The sequence below is a fragment of the Melanotaenia boesemani genome, chromosome 3, assembly GCF_017639745.1.
Source record: "Melanotaenia boesemani isolate fMelBoe1 chromosome 3, fMelBoe1.pri, whole genome shotgun sequence".
In the NCBI taxonomy this organism is placed as follows: domain Eukaryota; kingdom Metazoa; phylum Chordata; class Actinopteri; order Atheriniformes; family Melanotaeniidae; genus Melanotaenia; species Melanotaenia boesemani.
This window is the reverse complement of record NC_055684.1, coordinates 21,383,135-21,404,764: the sequence shown is the minus strand read 5'-3', so window position 1 is coordinate 21,404,764 and position 21,630 is coordinate 21,383,135. Positions and strand designations below refer to the sequence as shown.

At 40.2% G+C, this 21,630-nt stretch overlaps 2 protein-coding genes across 2 annotated transcripts; one reads left to right on the top strand and one right to left on the bottom strand.

Moving 5' to 3' along the window:
• The first annotated feature begins 169 nt into the window (after positions 1-169).
• On the top strand, positions 170-1,665 carry LOC121637322 (pre-miRNA 5'-monophosphate methyltransferase). Its single transcript, XM_041981401.1, has 2 exons — positions 170-402; positions 694-1,665. The coding sequence occupies exons 1-2, from the start codon at positions 205-207 to the stop codon at positions 1,237-1,239; spliced, it is 744 nt and encodes a 247-aa protein (XP_041837335.1). The 5' UTR covers positions 170-204; the 3' UTR covers positions 1,240-1,665.
• Positions 1,666-2,146: 481 nt separating this feature from the next.
• On the bottom strand, positions 2,147-21,571 carry ppp4r1l (protein phosphatase 4, regulatory subunit 1-like). Its single transcript, XM_041981378.1, has 20 exons — positions 21,334-21,571; positions 18,939-18,983; positions 18,485-18,614; positions 14,668-14,774; positions 14,437-14,579; positions 14,175-14,321; positions 13,819-13,926; positions 12,261-12,326; positions 11,859-12,017; positions 11,190-11,314; positions 9,848-10,365; positions 9,474-9,760; positions 8,467-8,553; positions 8,143-8,328; positions 6,495-6,656; positions 6,246-6,346; positions 5,919-6,039; positions 5,497-5,631; positions 4,641-4,782; positions 2,147-3,801 (listed from the first exon to the last, which is right to left on the bottom strand). Exons 1-20 carry the CDS (start codon positions 21,338-21,340, stop codon positions 3,656-3,658), a joined length of 2,922 nt encoding a protein of 973 aa, XP_041837312.1. The 5' UTR covers positions 21,341-21,571; the 3' UTR covers positions 2,147-3,655.
• Between the last annotated feature and the right edge of the window lie 59 nt (positions 21,572-21,630).

Below are 21,630 nucleotides of genomic sequence, written 5' to 3'. Positions count from 1 at the left end.
ATAATCTTAGCAGCCTGAAGCTTTGAAAATACAATTGGACACATTATTATGGACTTTTAATCTTAGTTGTCACGTTACTCTGGGGTTTTGTAAATTAATTTTCAGCTGGACTTCCAGGGACATAATTTGAAAATAAATTCACCAAAAACATTTTAACACGCTCATGTTTCCTCCCGGAATAAATTGGTAGACGCACAAATTACGATGGCAACGTCCAGCGACGCTGGTGATGAAATTAACGACCCCGGCGCAGCTCCATACGGCAACTTTATAAACTACTACACGTTTAATCCTCCGGAGAATCGTCTGAGTCTGATTCCAGCCACACTCCTTGAGGATCTGGGTTACAGTGACAGTCGTAATGAAGCCACGCTGATCCTCGATGTGGGGTGTAACTCCGGGGTGAGTAAATCTAAAGTACATCTAAACTTTGTTCATAAAAACACATGCCCAGGATATAATTTATAGAGTACGACTTGAAATAAAATGTGTCCCTTCCTGTAATACAAAGAGGCCTCGTTTAAAGCTGAATTACAATAAAAACAGAGGCTCAGATATTCCGAATCATACATTTACTATAATGCAACAGAATGTCATTAAATCATACTGACAATAATTTGAAAATCTTTGGTGTTTTAATTTACCATAGCAGCAACATGTGTCTTCTTTTGTATCTCATTGTGTGTTTATCAGGAACTGAGTGTAGCCTTTTACAAGCATCTGGTCCAGAAGCCTGGAGAGGATTCACACCAGAGTAAAGTTCACCTTCTGGGATTTGACTTGGATGAAAACCTCATTCAACGGGCTCAGCAGACCAACCCCTACCATGGCAGCATCACTTTCATCTCCCTGGACATCACTGAGAATACAAACTCACTGCAGGACTACCTCAGCCAGCACAGCTGTTCCCGCTTCCACCTGTGCCTGTGCCTGGCAGTCACCATGTGGGTTCACCTGAACCATGGAGACTCAGGCCTGCTGCAGCTGCTCTCACGCCTGGCCTCCATCAGCCAGCACCTCCTGCTGGAGGCCCAGCCCTGGAAGTGTTACCGCTCTGCAGCGCGGCGGCTGAGGAAGCTGGGACGCTCAGACTTTGATCACTTTAAGACCCTTAAGATTCGGGGGGACATAGCAGGTCATGCCAGGGAGCACCTGGAAAAACACTGCGGCATGGAGCTCATCCAGAGCTTTGGCAGCACTGCTTGGGACCGTCAGCTGCTGCTTTTCAGACAGAGATGAGACTTCAGGGACAATGTTTTTTTTTTCATGATGAAAGCTGGATAGATTAGTTGATCCACTTTAATCCTCAAATTTGTCATCTTGGAGGATGGAGTTAAGTCTTAGTTTCTGGAGATATGGTAACAACATTGGCTCCAGAATGTCATTCGAATATGTTTATTCATGCCCATCCTACATCTGTGACTGGAAGACATCTCGCAGCATTTGGAGTTTAAAACAAGTGGATACCAACAGAATATCGAAGGGGAATTTGGCACATTTTTGGAGGGGGACTACCCACATGTTCAACTGTTGTGTTGCTCATTCTTCTAATTCACAATCCTAAAAAAATACAACTTAGTTACAAATGGGACTAATCAGGCTTTCCAATTATGTTTAATACAACTGGTTTTAATAAAATAGGCAAAATAAACAACCAAACTGGAATTTTCTTATTTTTTGTGCCAAGTTTCTTTGTATTTATGTTTAACCCATTTAGACCTTTGACTTCTTATAAATTCATGGTTTTCCATTAAACATAAGCTTTAATCCATTGTCGGTTTAGTCTTTAACACACAAAAGAAAAGCATTTTAATTTTCATCATTTTAATTACAGAATACTAAAAATAACATTACATAAAATGTCTTTTTAAAAGAAACCATTGAATATTACAAAGGTTGAAAATTTTTGTAAAGTTAGGATATAAAATCTTTGAACTGTGGTGCATAATTGAAAAAGAAAAATAATTTTCATAAAATGTATATATTAACTGTTCTACTACATTAAAAAAAATGAGATGGACACAAATTGCAGACAGACGAGATGAGTCGACACCGCCATTACTGCAGTGAGCTCTCCTTTCGAAGGAAGAAAGACTTGAGATGCACAGCACACACCCCAATCAGCTCAAGTTCTCAAATTATGCTCATTAAAGAAAAATAAATGGGGGGGAGGGAGGGGAAGGGATCATTTACAACAAAGGGAAAGAAATGAGCTCAAAAGACTGCAACAAAAGTGACTTGGTGACTGCTCCCAATATTCACACACGTCTCGACTAAACTGGCCTTGGTTCCATTAACACACTTTTTCCACAGGTTCAAGCTGTACAAAAAAACAAAAAAAAAAAGGAAAATCTCATAGTAATTTCACCAAGACAGGGAAATATGATCAGGTGTCTTTCAGTCTCCTAACACAGCCATTACTATATTCTACTGTACAACTGGTCAGTCAGATCCGCTGAAAGCAACCATGGTCGCATTTTGATATCAGGAAGTCAACCGCAAGGAAGTGGCACAGAATATACACGTGGGGGAGGATGAAGGAGGGGAAACATGCATTATCCAAACAGTGTGCTTGCTTTCTTCGACTTCTGAGTTTTACGTCACCCTGTGTCACTTCATCGTGAGCCCTTGTTGCAGATGTTTTCTCAACACCAAAGAATTACTCAGAGAAAACAAAATAAAACCACCATGTGAGGACATTCGGAGCCTGTTTGAACCGTGGATGTCCCTCCATGTGGGTGACACACTGGCCGGTCATGTCCAAACAGAGGTATTTTATTAGTCTCCATCTGGGAGATGCATTGTGTCACATTTTTGGTTAACAGACACAGAGTGGCGATTTAAGAAAAAAAAAAACAAAAAAAACAACAAAGATATGGTTTTATTCATGTTGAGTGGCGAACTGCCATTCTCTCTGTGCAGTAGTAGTGGTTTCTGCGGCCCATTAAGACCAGGTAAGAGAAAAGAGTGATATGAAAAGGGATCAGACAATAACCCAGAGCATACCTCACAACACAAAGGATGTCTGAGATGACAGGCTTGTAGGAGGAAATGAGGCGATAGACCAGCAGAGCTACGTGGTTTGGCTGGTCTGTTGCTCAGACAGCTGGAGGTTTTTCACCTGGGATTTAGGAGCTGCTGCTGTGTACAACATGAGCTTAATAATGCTGTTTAGGTTCAGATGAGTCCCCCTGAGTTAGTGCACACATCAGCCAGGCAGGCCTCGCCTGCTTGTTTCTAAAAAATCCACAAAAAAGAAGAATTAAGAAAAGACAAATCGTCTGAAATTTATATCAAGCTTGGAACTAGCTTTGGAGAGTGTCAGCCTGTCGTAGTTTTACTAGTCTGTGGTGAGGTTGATGTTAGTGTGGAGGAGGGTGGGGAGAGAAGCTGAGGCGTAGCTATGGCAGCCACCAGAGTCCTGCTCATTTTCTGGAAACTTAAGAACTTTGCATTTCTTTTTATTTAATTGTGCGCTCTGTACAGCCCAAACAGAGAGACAGTTGTGTTGTTTGAGCATGCTCATACTTCCGTATTGTTTGGGATCTGGTCAGGTGCTGGTGTTGCAGGTTACATTGACTCTGTCTGTGCATCAGCCAGGCAGACAGGTAAGTAAGACAGGCAGGTGGGCCATGGTTGGGTCGGGGAGCTGGGGCTAGATCAAAGGAGCCGTGTCCATCAGGCCTTTGTTTGGGTCCAGGCTGGCAAAGAATCGGACGTCTCGGTCCTTATCAGACTGCAGAGTCATCACGGTCTCCTCCAGCTCGTCGGAATAGGCACAGCCCGGTTCCTTAAAGTATGCTAGACAGAAAACTTTAGTTAGTTGAAAGAAAAATCCATCTAATTAAAGATGACAAATCAGCACAGATGGAGGAAACCTAAATGAGTCTAAATGTCTCCCAACATTTTTAAGGACTTAATGAGCACTGGTGATTTTCAGTTCACTTAATGGCCAGGGGCTGGTATGCAAAGTACCTTTAGTCAAGATTTTCTCTATGGGACAATTTAAGGATTCCTTAAATTTTAATTTGGCAGGAACTAAATATTATAAATTATCCTTATATTAAGGAATTCCCTTTAAACACATTAAAACTTTAGTACAAAAGACCAACTTTTAAAAAAAAGTACAAGGAATTTCCAGCTGCATCTTATCTGCACCATGGCGGTCTGTAGTGAAGGAGATATCCGTGCGTCTATTGAAGCGTTTTCGGTGACAATGAGCACATACAACAATGACCAACTCACTTGGCATTTTAGATCTGATGAATGATCAGTTTTTGTTCTTTTTTTTTTCTTTCCAACTGATTCAATCTACTTACTGCATCTGTGCTCATTCATGGTTTTATGCAACAAGATCTCTCCACTTAGTGGTGTGTTGCATCATACACTGAGTCTGAACTGTTGCGGCATGCTCGAGAACAAGGACAAAACAGTGTCCATGGCAACTGTATGATTTTTTTTTAAGCTATAGAGCTCCTACAATTTAGTAAATCCATCAACAGTTTTTTTTTCTGCTAAGGACACCTTTTAAGAAATTCTGTACAACATCTTTAAGCGACTCCCACAGCTATAAAGGGATTAAGTCTAAATTGTCAGATTATGCCGAGCAACATGCAGCAATGAATTTATTTGCAGATTACCTTTCTCCATCACGCTCTGTCGCAGAGCCTTGGCCACCAGTACGCGAACATTAGCCACCGGGTCTGAGGAGAGGCTAAGAAGGCTGGGCAAGAGATGCTGGCTGAACTGATCCATGGGCATGCAGTCCTCCTCAACAATGGCCTACAGGAAACACAAGGACATTAATACAGAATTAAGAGACAAAAATTAGAGATTAGAGTTTATTTTGTGTAGAATAGGGAGGAACGGGGAATGTGTGTGTGTGTCTGTGTCAAAGAAACTAGAATTTAGGTGTGTGTTTATATATTTTATACTTTGGTGTGTGAAGGCTTCTTTTATCTTTATTGTATTTTAATATAGATAAATTGCTTTTATTATATAAAGTGTTGCTTTGTAATTAAAAAGCTCTTTATAAATACAGTTTGATTTGATTTTAACACATGCAGCTGTGGGAAAAAGTCCCAGAGAAGACATTCAAGACAGCAAATATGCAACAGACAAAGCATTTAATCAGACAGAAAACCTGACAAACAGGCTCGTGACAACATTTTAACCACAGGACTGCTGTAACAATGCATATGTACGATGTTAGCTCCATTTTTCATTATACAACCCGACAATGAGAATCAGTGTTATGTATTTATTTATTTTAACAGTCTTTAAGAAGTATATATTTACTCATGGCCTGTTCAAATAGGAAATATCAACCAGTAAAAATGTAGTTTTTAGGGAGGAATTTATTAATAAGAAGCAGCTCTGGCAATCAATGACACTTTCAATCAGACAATTATGTGATGTAAGAAGTCAAAAAACAAGAATAAAGATGATACAACCAGCTGTTCTCAGGAGGAGTCACTTGAGATTAGATTTACAAACCTGGCAGATGAAAGCAAAGGCCTGCCTCCCCACCCACTTGGGACAGTGGCAGAACCTGACAGTGAGCTCGTTGATGAAGTTCAGGCCCAGGTCATTGGCCCCACATGCATAAAGTTTCTGAAGGATCTCCACCACCTAAAAACAAACAAAATGACGACACACTTGAAAAAAATTTTTCCTTCAAAGTGGTTATTGTTTCACAAATATTGCCTTGCTGATCAAACACAACTATCAGTGCATTATTTAAAAAAAAATTCACATACAACACTGAAAATCATTTATCTGCAAGATTCATTTCCCTTTTGTCTAAGATTTTCCGTCTTTCTGCTGACCAAACTGTCACAAGCTGCCAATGTTTTTCCATAACAGATTTTCCCCACACATCAGTAAATCTCACGTCACACAACCAGCTGTAAACTTACCAGTTTGTAGGAGATCCACCTGACCTCAGAGACTTTGTCAGAGCAGAGGGTGAGAGCTATCTGTCTGAGGTAGTCATACACGTCGTAGTGGCTGTACAATTCAATGATCAAGATCAGCTGCCTGGGGGAGGACACGGTATAAGTGGCTTGTAGAAGAACACAGACAATACTGTCAACCAAAACAAGAAAATTAAATAATAATGATAGCTTGTTATAGTAACCCAAATGAGGAGTAAAACTCCGATTTGAAACAGTGATGTTAATCTGTCCTCTGATATGTAAATGTGCTTCCAGTTATTATCCTGACTGGAGGAACAGGAGACATACTCTGCCAGCTCATATCTGAATCTCCAGTTGCGGCTGTTGTCGGTCACCATGAACTCCTGCAGCTGGTACAGATATTCCCTCCTCTTGTCGGCATGCAGCAGCTGCAAGATGCACACAAATCAGTTCGGTTATTAAGTGTGATCATAAATGTTCTCACTTCATTGAAAACGATCAGTTAAACTCAAAAAGCTCCATCTGAAAAAGGTGATATTGTACTTGGAAAATCAGAAAGTCAATCTGTAATCTTACCTTGAGAAAGTCATACAAGTGTTTGAGGACGCCAATGCGGACTTCATCCAAGTCTTTGAGGAAACCATTGAAGATGGGCACCAGATCAGCTGCTGTCAGCTGGTCCCCCAGAATAACTGCTAGCTCATGGATGGAGAAGGCCAGCGTACGCCGCACCTTCCACTGAGAATGAAAACACAGCGAAACAAAAGGATTATAGCAGCAGTCGTGCATGAGAAACCAGCTTGTATAATATTTTTTGACAACAGCTAAAATTATTCCATAGAAACGTAAAACTAACAAAATAAATAAAGAGGAAAACAGGTATTAGCTGGCCATTTTAATTAAAGCCTTTGGTAACAATGTGTTAAAAGCAACAGCCATCCTGTGATTTTGGTTATCTTTACATGTGCAATAATGCAAAATGACTGCATGTAAATCTTGTCTTCTTTCTTCACAGCGTTTCCATCAGTGAAAAAAACCACAAGTGCAACACTGGGCGTTCCAACAACTCAATCAGCCATTTGTTCATAAAGTCTCTGAACTGACTGCTTTAAAGAAGTCCTTTCTGCACTTGCATTGAGTTGCACCACAAGGACATTCAGTGCTGAGGATGTGATTAGCAGCAGTGTGAATGTCCTCAGTCATGACAAGCATTGAACAAACATCCCCCTCTTTGTTCACATCCTCATGTAACACACTTACACAAGAAGTGTCACATTTAGGCATCTTTCCAAAGTGACTCAGTGCTGTCAAGAACAATTAAAAAAATCATGAGGAAACTGGTGCAATCTCCTAACTCAACTATGAAACTGTTGCTGTTGGATTTTTGCATGGTATATGAAATGCATGATTTTTTTGACAGCACCTGAATTTAGCTGCCCATGTTTGCAAACCAAGCTGTCAGAGCACAATATAAATGACACTAAATGCCGGGAAACTAACAACATAACTGCTTTCCCAGTTTTTTCAGTATCCCCTTGTTTAAGGAGAGTATGTGCTTTAGGTAAAGATTGCGATTTTTTTCTGTGTTTTTTATCTGTGTGTTTCTATTTAATGTGCTCTTTCCTTTTTTTTTTTTTTTTGCACCACCTGGTATGCCTGGAAATAAACGCTGTTAATCTGATAAAGTCTAAGACCAAGACTTTATTAGAGCCGTGTCACACAGTGTGACATTCATTGAGTTTTAACAACGTAGTCCCACAGCATACAGGTCATTTGGCTAACTCACAAAAGTCAAGCTAACTGACAAATTCCAGATGCTGATTGGTCTGATGCACATACAGACTTAAAGAAGAGCTCAAGGAGCCTGTCACAAATAGCTCTTACATGGTTTTTATTGTCTTCAAGCAAAAACCTGCCAGCATATATATTCAACCTATTCATATATTAAAGTAGCACCCAGCATAATAAAAATTGCTCATTGTGACTGTTCTTAATTTTTTTTTTCTGGAGTCAACAGTCTCTTAACTGGCTGCTCAAACAGTACACAAGCTCAGCTTAGAGCAAAAACCTTCCCCTGGCAAAAGTCCCAAAGCTACCAAACAGTGTTTACTTGAGGAGTCATTTCATCAGAGTGTGAATCTGGTTTCTTATGTGACATTCTCCCCCATTTCAGAAGCAAACAGCAAATTAAAACTTGAGATTTTTACCCCCTCTCCCCCCCTACCTGCACATCAGTAGCGAGGGTTTCATATGTGTCCTTGAGGCAGTGCCAGTTCTGTCGACCAAGAGTGAGCGCCACCCCCGGCAGACTGAAGGCACAGTGTTTGGCTATCTCTGTATCCACCGTCTGGGCCCGGGCTGGGTCCGTCATAGAGAGATACTGATCCAGTAGCTGCTGGGGGATGACATTCTGCAGACACAAAGTCAAGATTTTAATGATTAAATGCTACCAGATATACACAGTGACAGACAGTGTCTCTGTCAGTCAATATGGCCTCTAAGGAGCTGATCAATGTTGTGAGGATGCATGACAGCAGTGCTGACTGACCTGGATTTTAGGCTTATCCTCAGACGTTGGGCTGAGAGGACAGTCCTCCTTTCCCTCCTCCTCCACACTCTCGATTAGTTCAGACTCCTGTAGAAGATGCAAATCCACATTAATAGTATTATGGAACATGCAAGCACACAGCAAAGTGAAAAGCAGAAAAAAAGAGAGATTTCACTGTACTCAAATCTCCATACATGCCCAAGACCTGAGGCTGAACTTTAATTATAGCTGTGTATTGTGGTGCAGAGCATCCTCGCGGTCACATTATAGCTGCATCAAACCTTACTTTAAGGAAACGGAATAAATACACACATACAAAAAGTCTAATTTCAAGCTCGAGCTAAGGAGATGCCTCACTGGGAACATGGTTCAGCTTGTGTCATCACCTTCAAGTTTTAGCTGGAAAGTTAAGACAACCTTAAAAAAGTTGAAAATTTGGGAAACATCTACCAAAACCAATTCCACCTCAAACACCTGCTCCTAGAGGTGGCTGTTAATCACTCCAGTAAATAAAAGAAAGAGGCTATTTTACATACTAGCATCTTTTTCAGTAACAACACAACTCATAAAACTGGGTTGGGCTCAGCTGACAGAAACTGTGAACATGTAAAGCTAGCTTAATCCGGATGTAGGTATACAATTCAAAATGTGTCACATTTGTGGGTTTACCAGCACACTGTCAATAATATGTGATCAAACAACACCCACATAGTCCTAAAAATAGAGCAGCAGAAGTCTTAAATTATTCTAAGCTATAAAACTTTATTAGGCCACTTCAAATAGATTACCACTACAGCTTTTTATTGACATTAAAAGTCTTTTTCAGACCATTTAAACTTTGATCATGAACCCCTCTACAGACACAGCGGTGAAACTTGATGCTCAGCTGTTAACAAAAACCAGGCATCACTAGCAGACCACCTGTGAAAGCCTTGCCTCATGCATTTATTCAGCTGTATTAGCCTTAGATGATCAAGCAGACTTCAATAATGTGAAGAGACTTATACCAGAACAGGGGAGGGGGACAGAGACTCTTCCTGGTCCTCCAGGGGCTCTGTCTGTGTCTCCTCGTGTCCTTGCTCTTGGACTGGACATGTCTCTGAGGCAGGAGGAGTTTCTGCTTCCTGCTCCTCTTCTGTGCAAATCTCCTCACTTTCTGACGGAGCCTCCTCCAGGGAAGCTCTCTCCTCCGATGGGCTGTCGCTGTTGCTCTCCAGCTGCCCCTCTGGCTGCGACTCAGTCGGGCTGTCGAGTTGGGCTGCCTTCAGAGCTGCTGACAACACCTGGACTTGAGCTGGAGGTAAATTAAATACACAGCTGAATAATCACATCAGCGCCATGACAAAAGTCTCATCATATATATTCTACTCTGTATCCTCACCTTGTACATCAGGATCAGCTATGTGCGGTTGCAAACAGTCCAAAACCTTCTGGATTTGGTCACTGGTAGCTTTGCCATGGCTAGACTTGGAATCTGGACAATTCTCTTCTTCCTCTCTCTCCTCTTCTGCCTCTTTCTTTTCCTCTTTTTCCATCACTACCTCTGATGTCTGACAATTTAGCATCTCCAGTTCCCCACTGATGTCTGGTAATGGAGATCTCCAATAGTGAAAGGAATTAAAGTTCTCATCTGTCTGCTCCGTCTCTTTTGTGTTTTTTGCGTTGTTTGTAACCGTGGGGCTGTCTCTGTTGTTTGTGAGACCGACGTTGTCAGGTGCGTTTCCAGGAACATAAGTGTGGTTGTCATCAAAGTTGTGCAAGTCTTCACAGTCAGCTGTCGACACATGCTCTGGCGATGGTGTGGCACGCCCATCCTGGTTAGGAGGTGTGTGGGTAATGGTTCTCTCGGTGTGGCAGCCACTAATATCTGCACAGTTCAGGGAGTTTAGGGAGCAGTTGCTAAAAAGAGAAGGTGAAAAAGTACAGATAACGCTTAGGCAAATTATTTTGTTGTTAGCCCAAATCTGAGCAGAAGAAGAAGGAAAAAAAAAAAAAAAAACTCATGTTCAACACACTCTAGAGCTCATCAAAGATTTAAGTGAAGTCGTTTAAACATCTCTTTCAGGGCAACAAGATTTTCTGAGTGAAGGAGACTTGGTGTAAAACAGCTTTTTTCCCCCTCCATTTGTGTAGATGAACCTTTAGGCAAAAAGGAAAAGTAGACAAACTGGTCCATCCTGGTCATGCCCCATGAGTTAAAACCATGATTCATTTATCTGATGACGTAACACTTAAAGCTGTATGAGCCAAGATAAAAATCAAAACTCCTGCATCTCTGTGAAGTAACGACCGTGACAAACACAGAGCTTAACAGCTTGACAAATATAGATTCATGATAAATATTCACAAACACATTCAATGATCACATGAATAGAATTAAGTGAAGCACAACATTGTGTTTATAAGACATTTGAAAAGAAAAAAAAAAAAAAAAGCCTTCCAAATACAGAAATAGCCAGTAAAATGTTTTCCAACTTCAGCAGAAATTAAGCACAAGAAATAAAATCTGAGAGCTTTAACCACTTTCTTTTATAACAAATGATTGTCTCCATGTTCATCAGGATTTCTTTTGTTAAAACGTTCATTTAAAAAGAAATTGTATAACCTAAAGGGGAAGAAAAACAGGCTTCATAGAGAGAAGATGGCATTTCATTCCCTCCTAATGGCTTTATTGCATACTAATGTTATGGTGAGAAAGGTCACTGTTGACCAGGTGATCTCACCTGTCTAATGCACACCTGGGAACCTCTGGTAGGGCGCCATCCTCTCTGAAGTGAAGCCCTGTGCTGGAGGGGTTGGCAAAGGTAGAAATGAATCGCCCTAGAGACTGAAAGGCAGCTTGACGCACCTGAAAGACGAGAAGCAAGAGATCCATTAACCTACTGTAGACTCGCTGTATTACCTGAGGGGATTATTTCTAGGGAGTGCCAGTTTGGTACAAATATTTTCCAAAAATGCTTCACCCTCCACGCGGCTCTGATATAACATCTGGTGTTTGCAGTCATATTCACCAACTGTACACGGTCCTAAATGTTAGACAGCGAATTAAACTTTGTGGATTTGAGTTGGTGATATACCAGGCAGACTTGTGTGACCAACCAGATGTTAAAATATACTTTGAAGATTTTGTTTTAAAAGGTTTGCCGATCAAAGCAGATTTCAAACCACATGTCTGAATTTTCTTTCTTTCTGAAGCCAATTCAAGTTTTTACAGTTGCAAACAAGACAGAAAAGAATCAAAACTGAGAAGAAAGAAAGAGTGACAAGGGAAATACAAATCCTGGTAAATTATAGAAGTAAACTATTCCTTCACAAAGGAAGGTACAAATAAAATCACATGGTTTTAGACAGTCAAATTATTTACAATTATTCCTGTATTTTGTGTGTCTTACCCATCGGGACTGGTCACTGATGAGGTTGATGAACAGGGGGGAGAGTTTTGAGCGTCGCACCTCTGGGGAGGTGGAATTGGAAACCATCATGAAGCACTCAGCACAAGCTTTCTTAATGCCCCAAAGGCTGTCTGAGCACAAATCAAAGAACTTGGGCATCTAGATTAAAAACAACAACAACATTGTGAGTGTTTGAACTGTAGAGAGATCTGGGAACAACATAGAAACAAAGAAACTATTGAACTTAAATGGAAATCCTAATTGACATCACTTTAACACACAACACAGTACACTGGCTGAGGTTATAAAATATGCATCTAGAAAAGCCTGAAAGAAACCATGTTGCACTCTGAAGATACATCATGGTACAAAACATGGAATAAAATAAATCAAGTCTCTTACCAGTAGTTTTTCTGTGGCCTCCTGTCCCACGATAGAGCAAAATTCACCAAAATTGGCTGCACACACCTGTATAATAATAATAAAAGAAAGATTACATAATTTTATATGGATAGGGAAAGCCATCAAAACTTTGAGAAAACACATTTTGTATATGTAATAAGTATACGTGTATGTAGTAGGGCTGGGCGATTTATCGAATTTTAATCCCAATTACGATCTGGGTTTTCAACGATCATAAAAATGAGATGATCCGATTATTTTTGTCCTTCGCAGTTTCCTCTTGTGCTGTTTTCAGCTGCGAAAAGAGCGCCACTGGCATTGCAGCGCTCTGGTACAGACTCTTCCCACACCCCGACCACTTTTGCAAACACCTCGCCAGTTGAGGGCTGGACACACGGGAGGCGATGTCGCTCCTTCTCCATTCATTTCCTATGGAACTTGCGCGATGAGGCAAAAATCGCTGCCCTTCTCCAGCCAAGCGACAGGCGACATTCATGCATGTGAAATGTTGCAGTCGTTCACACCGACGTGCACACGGTGGCTTGCGACGAAGAAAATAGAAAAATGTTCCATTTTTGTGAGTCGCGACTAAATAATCCACCAGCTTCCAGAGACACAGAGAGACAAACGTTATAAACAAACTGAACTTTTTTCCCTCAATTAACACAGTGAACAACCCGGGATTTAAGATAGTCATCAACACTTTGTACAAACAACATCACTGCCATCTTGACACCATGTTAGTGGAGTGTCTAGGGTGGTGAGGTTGTTGTGAAGGACGTGGCTAAAGTCCAAAGTTTTGCCACGCTACAATCCTGTGGTCAAGCTGCACCGTAGAGCTGTATATAAATGTTGCGCCGCTACATTTTATTGACGCGGATTTCAACGTGAAAACGAAATGTCTCCAGACTCATTTTTTCCAGATCACACCGGGCAGAACATAGCTGCTGGTCTGAGACAAACAATAGCTACGGGGACCTGGTGGAAAGATGCTATCTGTATTACCACAGACAATGCTTCAAATGTCTTGATGACAGCCCCCCCTTCTCTAATCGTGTGAAATAATCGAGACCTCAATTTCAATCAAAATAATCGCGATTATTATTTTTCCCATAATCGAGCAGTCCTACGTGTATGTTGTAAGTGCTTACTATCCCTCTACTACTACTTTGTCCAAATAAATATAAACATGGAAATATGCCAATATATTCCAAAAAATAATCATTATTATTAAAAATCTTAAAAAAAAAACGTTTTTCCATTATGTTCACCAACATTTGCAGGTCTTATACATTCTTTCCCAGCTGGCACCAACTACTCAAGAGAATTAACATTCCACCAAGGAAAAACAACAACGCAGTGTACGCCAAGTTGATGCACAAAACAGAACCAAGGCTGACTAACAGAGTGATTGAATTTACAATGATGGAGTAGCAGAAACACAATTAAATAAGAACTCAAATGACTGCTGTCTCAGCTTTACCTGCAGTCTGAAACAGTACCTAACCTTTAACCATTTCAGATCTTGAGGTAAAAATGGTTTCGGTGGGGTTGTTACCTTGCGCACTTGGAAGAGTCTGGCATCACTGCAAAGGTCACAAAAACGTGGCAGCAACAGATGCTCCACTGTGTCTTTGCTCAACATGGTGACTACTTTACACATAATCTGTAAGAAGGGATGCATGCAGAAGATTAAATGCCATATATTTTAAATATATACTGTATATACATAGCTAGATCAAGAACTGAACTGAAAGCTTTTTAGAAAAACAAACTACAATGTGTCATTGAGTGAGAAACAACCAGGGTATTATGAGTGGAGGGAAAGATAGGAGGCCATCTGTGTAAGAGGGAGGGGTCTGTGTATTGCAGGAGGCTAAACTTGATCTGAGAAAACTAAAAAACAGCTCTTACAGCTACTGCTTCGATTTTGTAGTCATCGTCACTGCTGGGCTCTGTTAGGTCGAGCAGAACTGGACAAACTTTGGTCTCCATGTCAGCTTTAGAGATGAGGCCTTGCTCCAGTAGAACGAGGAGTGCAGCCTGACTCGTCTTTCGCACCTGGAAAAGATGGAGGTGGTAATAAAAGAATATCCAAATAATCTTGGTGTAAAAACTGCATAGCCTTTTATTATTTGTAATTGTCAGCTAGAAAACAGGTGAATCTGAAACCTACCTGGTTATTTGGATCAGTGAGATACCTGACTACAATTGGTACCAAGTATCTCGAGAAAGCGACAGGGAAGTTGGGCCGACTCTCGTGCAAAAACATGGCAATGTTTGGAACCTGCTCCATCAACTCAGCTCGCACTGTGGGCTCTGGGTACACACATTACAGTTTAGTATTAGCAAAATAATACAAAACGACTGCAATTAAAAAAATAAATAAAAAGGAAAATACATCTACCTCCATCTTCTGACATTCTGGCAACTGTCTCCATGACACTGATAAAGTCATTTTCATTGTCACTGAACTCTCGAAGCACATCAAGCAGGCCACGAGCCACGATCTGCCTAGAAAGCAACAGCTTCAAGTTAGTGGAATGCCTGCCAATACCTACAAGTGTCGAGTGCACACAGCATAACACGCAGCACTGACAGATCTGTTAAGACCAGTACATGCATGTCTACATAAAAAGGCGGGAGGTCTTGAACTCTGCAAAGCTGAGCATAAAAAGCATCCAGAAAGGAACTGAATGTGATTTTATGGAATCAACAGTAGATCAAGTATTTGGAAAGGCACTATGTTTAAACTATACATAAAAACAGGTTTTTACATACACAAAAGTTATTTGTAAAGCTTTGCAAAGCAGGCAGAAAGTTACACATCATAAAAATCAACTTAATACACACACATTATATATATATATATAAACACACACACATACAATATATATATATATATATATAAATAAACGACATAAAACCAAATATTACTGTAAATATGCAATTAAGTGAAAGACGGAAGGGTATGCGCGTTCCAAAGAGCCTTGGAGTTATGTTGGGGGCTTTAAGCCCCTGGTAAGATCACCCATGGCAAACAGGTCTCTAGGGGGGGGGGGATCAGACTAAATGTCCCTCTCTGAGCCGCCACCTTACCACGGTGGATGTTTTGCACATCACAAAGATCCTAGGAGTTATGTTGTTAGGGGTTTTATGCTTCTGGTAAGGTCACCCATGGCAAACAGGTCTCTTGGGGAGGGACCAGACTAAGCGCAGCTCAGCATTCCTTATGATGCAGAACAACATTGGTTCAAGGTTTCCCTTGTATGGCTGCAGATCACCGGGTCTCCCTTCTGGAACCAGGCCTGGAGGTGGAGCCCGGAGGCAAGCACCTGGAGAGCCTTGCCCATCGGGCCTAGTTGAGCTCAGCCTGAAAGGGTAACATGTCGTGGGGCTGTCTTGATTGACGTGCCTCTGCAGCATTGCTTGGACATTGGAGACAGTGCCTCTGAACTGACAGACCGGGGTGGTGGTACCCCTCTTCAAGAAGGGGGACCGGAGGGTGTGCTGCTACTACAGGAGGATCACACTCCATAGCCTCCTTGGTAAAGTCTATTCCAAAATCTTGGAGAAGTGTCCTGTGGGTCAGGAATAAGGTCCTACCATAAATGGAAGAGTTCAACTATTTCATAGTCTTTTTCATGACTGAGGGAAGCATGGGGCAGGAGATCGACAGGCAGATCAATGCAGTGTCTGCAGAGATATGGATTCTGCATCAGTCTGTTGTAGTGAAAAAGGAGCTGAGCCAAAAAGGCAAAGCTCCCAATTTACCAGTGGATCTATGTTCCTACCCTAACCTATGGTCACTTGCTGTGGGTAGTGACCAAAAAAATAAGATTGTGAATACAAGCAGCCGCCCTTGAATGTTTTTTAAAAACACAGTTTTCTCATGATAACAGGATAATTTATATTGTTATGAACAAGAAAACAAACTTTGTATTTGAATAATCCATTATCTCGAGAAAACAGAACTGGAGCTGCTACTGGTCTATCACAGAACCAACACAGAGACAAACATTCAATCAGACTTGTACTCACTCCTAGCGAGAATTTAGAGACTCAAATCAGCCTAACATGCATGTCTTTGGACTGTGGTAGGAAGCTGGGAGAGAACCCATGCATACAAGGGAAGAACACGCAAACTTCACACAGGTTCCCCCCAGAAAGCTACTTATTAATATATAAGAATCAGAAAAATAAGATACCGTACATTTAGAATGTACATTAATAAATTATATTGGATTTTATTGAATGTGTTTGTGGTCTACTGGGAGAATCACAGACCTCCCCAAAGCGCTCCTTCATGCTTTGGATGCAGCAGTCTGGCTCTGAAGCAGCTCTGCAGGGCTGACAGTGTTCACGGGGGAACAGAGCTGTTCTGTACTGAGATGCCTCAGTACAGCAACAGATGCAAGCTGACGTCAGATCAAGCCACATCCATCACCAATCAATACGCCCAATTTTACTTCTATCAAGCCTGACAAAGACTGAAATTACCACGTTTCTGACTGTTTTTTACCAGTCACTCATTCACATAATTACACATTTACTCCATGACTGTAGCCCCTCCCACCAGTTGTCATGGGTCTGTTTTGATCAATGAAATCAGGTGTCACACACTTACTTTCGAGCACACCTTAATCATGTTATCGAGAAAACAAGAAAATTTACCCGTTATCTTGAGATAACAAAAAAAAAACAAAAAACAAAAGAATAGCCGATAACGACTGCTCTCAGCTTCCGTAGTGCAACATGGTTTTTTGAGCCAGTTTATAAGCAATGATTTCCACTAAAACTGCAGAGCATAGAATAACGCCATCAACACAAACCATCAACACAATAGTACATCTACGGTATTGCAGACACCTGAAATTAAACCATGTGTAAGAGGTGAAAAAAAGCCTCAGCTTACATTAACCATTATTTCTAAGGCATAAGAACTCATATAAATAATCTGGTCTCTAAACTTAGGGCGAAGCTTGGTTTCCTTTTCAGAAATAGAACCTGCTTCTCTCTCAGGGTCAGAAAGAAATTAGTGACAGCAACCTTCTTGCCCATTCTCGACTATGGGGACGTGCTTTATTTGAGTGCTTCGTCCAAATGTCTCCAGTCCTTGGACACTGTATTTCATGCGGCACTGAGATTTGTCACAGGCTGCAGTTATCTCACCCATCACTGTGAACTATATGCAAAATCAGTCTTGCCTTCTGTGAGTGCCCGTAGGTATGCACACTGGCTGACCCTAATTTATAAGGCTCTCTTAAGCTTGAGTCCTCCTTATTTGTCCACTTTACTGCAGAAAACAAGCAGCTGCTATGCCTTGCGATCTTGTTCTACACTTGTTTTATCTGTTCCACGAGTAAGGTCTGAATTTGGAAAAAGAGCATTTAGCTTTGCTGCCCCCACAGCATGGAACACTCTACAGTCCAAACTGAAACTTCTTGAAATTATTCCTCTTGGAGCTTTCCGCTCTATATTAAAGGACAGACAGAGTGAGACTATTGGACAGTGCCTGTGTTATAAATCTTAATTTGTTGTCTGTTGTAAAATTGCTTGGATAGTACACACACTCTATGTTGAAAATGCTATTGCTTTGGTGATATTGTATGTTTAATTTTGTTTTGTTTCTTTGTTTTGGTTCTCATACTGTTTTGTTTGTCTGTTTATGACGTGCTGCAGACCTCTTGGCCAGGTCACCCTTGTGAAAGAGATCATGATCTCAATGGGTTTTTTATCTGGTTAAATAAAGGTTTAATAAAAAAAAAAATAAGAACAGATTCTTCCAGGATCCAGTTACTAACTACACAAAAATATTATTACATATATTAGATCATTTAAATCCCAATGAAAACTGCAAATGATAGATAACTATAAGAAACCAGAAGACCATGCAGATGTATGACCAGAACATTGGGAAAAACACTCAACAGTACAAATGCAGAGGTTTAAAAAAAAGAAAACAGCTGCTGAACTAGGAAATTTTTCTGGGAGAATTCTAAGTTTTAGAAATATATATAAAGGCATATTTACTTTTAGCCATATCTGCAACATGTTAATAATTTCATCTTCAAAAATCAACTAAAAGCAAATGTAACAGAAGCAGAGAACCAACCCTGTGTGACCAGCACTCCACACAGACAGTTTGAATTTTAGCATTTTGTGTTTCTTTTTTTTTTTTTTTGAGTATTGGGTAAACAGCCCAACCACAGTGCTCCACTTACCTGTTGAAGACATTCTCGCTGAAGGCATACTTTTCTAGCCTCCCAAGAGGAGTTAGGTTGTCTTGTCCAGCATCGAGGAACGCTGTGATTCGGATGCCGTCACACTCTGAACCATAATCATCAAATCCAACTGTTGGATGGGTAAAAAGACACTTTAATGACCACAAACTGGATTAATGTATGAAGCAAAGATCTGACAGATGTTTCACTGAGATGTGAGGAATGAAGAACTTGCAATAATGACAAAATGAATTTAATTAACATTGAAAATACAAATTAAAAGTACTGTTATGTTGTATATATGTTGAATCTAGCAAAGGGGGAACCCTGAAATATTCTCCAGCAAAATGACTCTTCAAAAATAGCTCCCTGGTGAACAAAGCTCCTCATACTGTTGCAAGAAATAAATCCTATCATCTAGCTTTTGTTTAGGTGGTTTTCTTGGAATACTTACAATCATCCAGATCATCATGGCTATCTTCAAAATATAAAGATAGACCTGCAAAAACAAGGCAGTTAGCAAGAGGCTTCCATGGTAGCAAACACGGCATCAAGACATCACCAATTTATACATTACCCTGAACAAATTAAAATGAGCTGTTGGATGGCAGCTTTATTGTCTGACAATTACTACAAAGCAACAAAGTCTCCTTCCAGCAACACCGGCAATAAATAATTGTGGTCTTGCTCATCAATCATTCGGCAAATGTAAAACCTCATGCATTAAAATCACAGCATCAATGTAGGGACTTGTAAGAGAAGCATTACCTAAAAGATGAATGATACAGGTAATGGATCATGTTTATTTATTTTGGAATACAAAACACCCCTTTAGTTAATAAACTAACATGTTAAACAGCACATACAGATAACCTCAGATGGGATGTTGTGATTATGATTACTGACAAGTACAATCCACTGACAGTTTATCTACCTGCTAGTTCTTCTGTTATTCAGCCTGCACCATTCGCACATATATGCATTAAAAATCTGTCACTATCTATACGACTATCACAAACTCTGCCTGCAACGTCTAAAGTGAAAAGCCTGAATGATAAACGACAAAGGTGCTTTAGTTTATATCAGGCTGCATTAGCTTTTACCATGTGAGCCTTATCTACTGACAACTGTATCCCATCATCTGAACTCACACATCATCTTATGGGACCCCACTGATAACAGAGTGCAGGCTCTTTCACATTACATTTTTATCTCTTTAAGCTTCACCTACATTACCAAATTGTCTCAAGTTTGGTTATTGTATTTAATTTGTAGCACTCTTGTCCCATTGTTTAACTGAAATCAATTTCCTTCTAAAGACACCTTACATTTAAATTTTATATAAATTTTTTTTTATCAAATTTTGTGCATCTATTGTCTTGTATGGGATCAAGTACAGCTTGTCTTTTCATATTTCAAAATGATCCATTTAGATCAAATTACATTAATATTAATTATTGCTGAATATACTGTTAAAAAATTATTTCTTAGGCATGCAATATACATTACATTATCACCTGATTGGAATAATTTGTCCTGAATGGTGTTATTTTGAATAAATATACATGTTGACCTGCATGAAAATAGCTGGAACATACTAGCAGTAATACCATATTTTCCTTCCTCTGTTGACTTCTTTATGTTTATCCCTAAAGCTTGAACCAGCTGCAAAACAAACAAACAAAAAAACAAAACAAACAAACAACAAAACAAAAAACCAAAACAAAACAAAACAAAACAAAAAAACCCTAAAGTACCTGGTCAATTTTATAATCGGAATTTGTGGCCATTTTGAACAGCAAAAGCTATTACTGACCACTAATGCCCCTGACAATAAAGATGTTATGTTTCGAAATTCCGTGTTTATTTACAACTTAAATTTATGACTTTATTTATTTTTTTTATAACAACGTCCCGTTTCCATGCTGTGGATGTCGGGTCGCACATCCTCGGAGGATTGTTTTGAGGCATGTGGATGCAATAATTCTGCACATGTATACCGTTATGTGTGTACTACTAAATACAACTAAATGAGCTGCTCTCTGTTTGGCCAATATAATCAACGAAAGACATTTTTACTGTTGGGTCCTTTTCAATGAATCAACTATATATAATTTAATTTAAAAAAAAGAATTTCACAAGCCGCCTGAGCCTTAGATATAACACAAGATCGGTGCAGGCTGATTAAAATACAAGAAAGACGTCCCAGGAGCAGAGGCATGTGTTTACAGCTGTGGAAGCAGAGGAATGTGCTCCAAATATAAAAACAATCCCTACTTTGAAACGATAGATTTAATCTAGTGTTTAGGGGTTAAATAACCTGTAATGTATTTAATAACATCAAAAAGCTCGATGGAAAAGAACAAAGTATTCGCTTTGTTATGTTATAAAGGAGGATTTGGTCAGCTTATGGCTGAAACTGACTGTAGCTACCCGGCTAACGTTAGCTAACTAAATTCGGTACCCTATACTATGACAACAGATCGAAAAAAGAACCCTGATCCAATTATGCCATACTGCTTAAATAAAAAGATTTGTGTCATTTATGAATACCAAACAATGTCAAGATATGTGTCACAATGTGCTCGTGAAGCGATTCGTTTCGACACCCCTGAGTAGCTTTTGTTAGCTAGCTGGCTAGTATTGCTAAGTCTGCTAACATGGCTTGTTCAGCCCTTTTACTTGACTTAGCTCTTCTTAGCTACCACTTCGCCAGGGAATACCGCACAATTAGTTAGGAAATTCCCACAGTTTAATTGCTGCAATACTAAATGCCATATCTGTATTTTATTATTACAGACAACGCTTTAAAATGGGAAGGAAAAAAGGTTTTAAGAAAGTGCCATTACCTGCCATCTTGAGTATCAGCTCGGCTCTGCGGGCTGCCGTCCCGTGTGGGCTGTCACTACAGCACAGCTGTCACTCAAACACAGTAGCAAACTACTTCCTGAAAGTACTTCCTGATGTTGCTGTTTATATGCTAGTTTTCTATTTAACAACTACTCCCACAACCATCTCGCATCTCTGGCACAAACTCGACATAACTGAGCGTAAATGCGACCGGTGGGCTTCTTTGTGCATCTCCACACACACACACACACACACACACACACACACACACACACACACACACACACACACACACA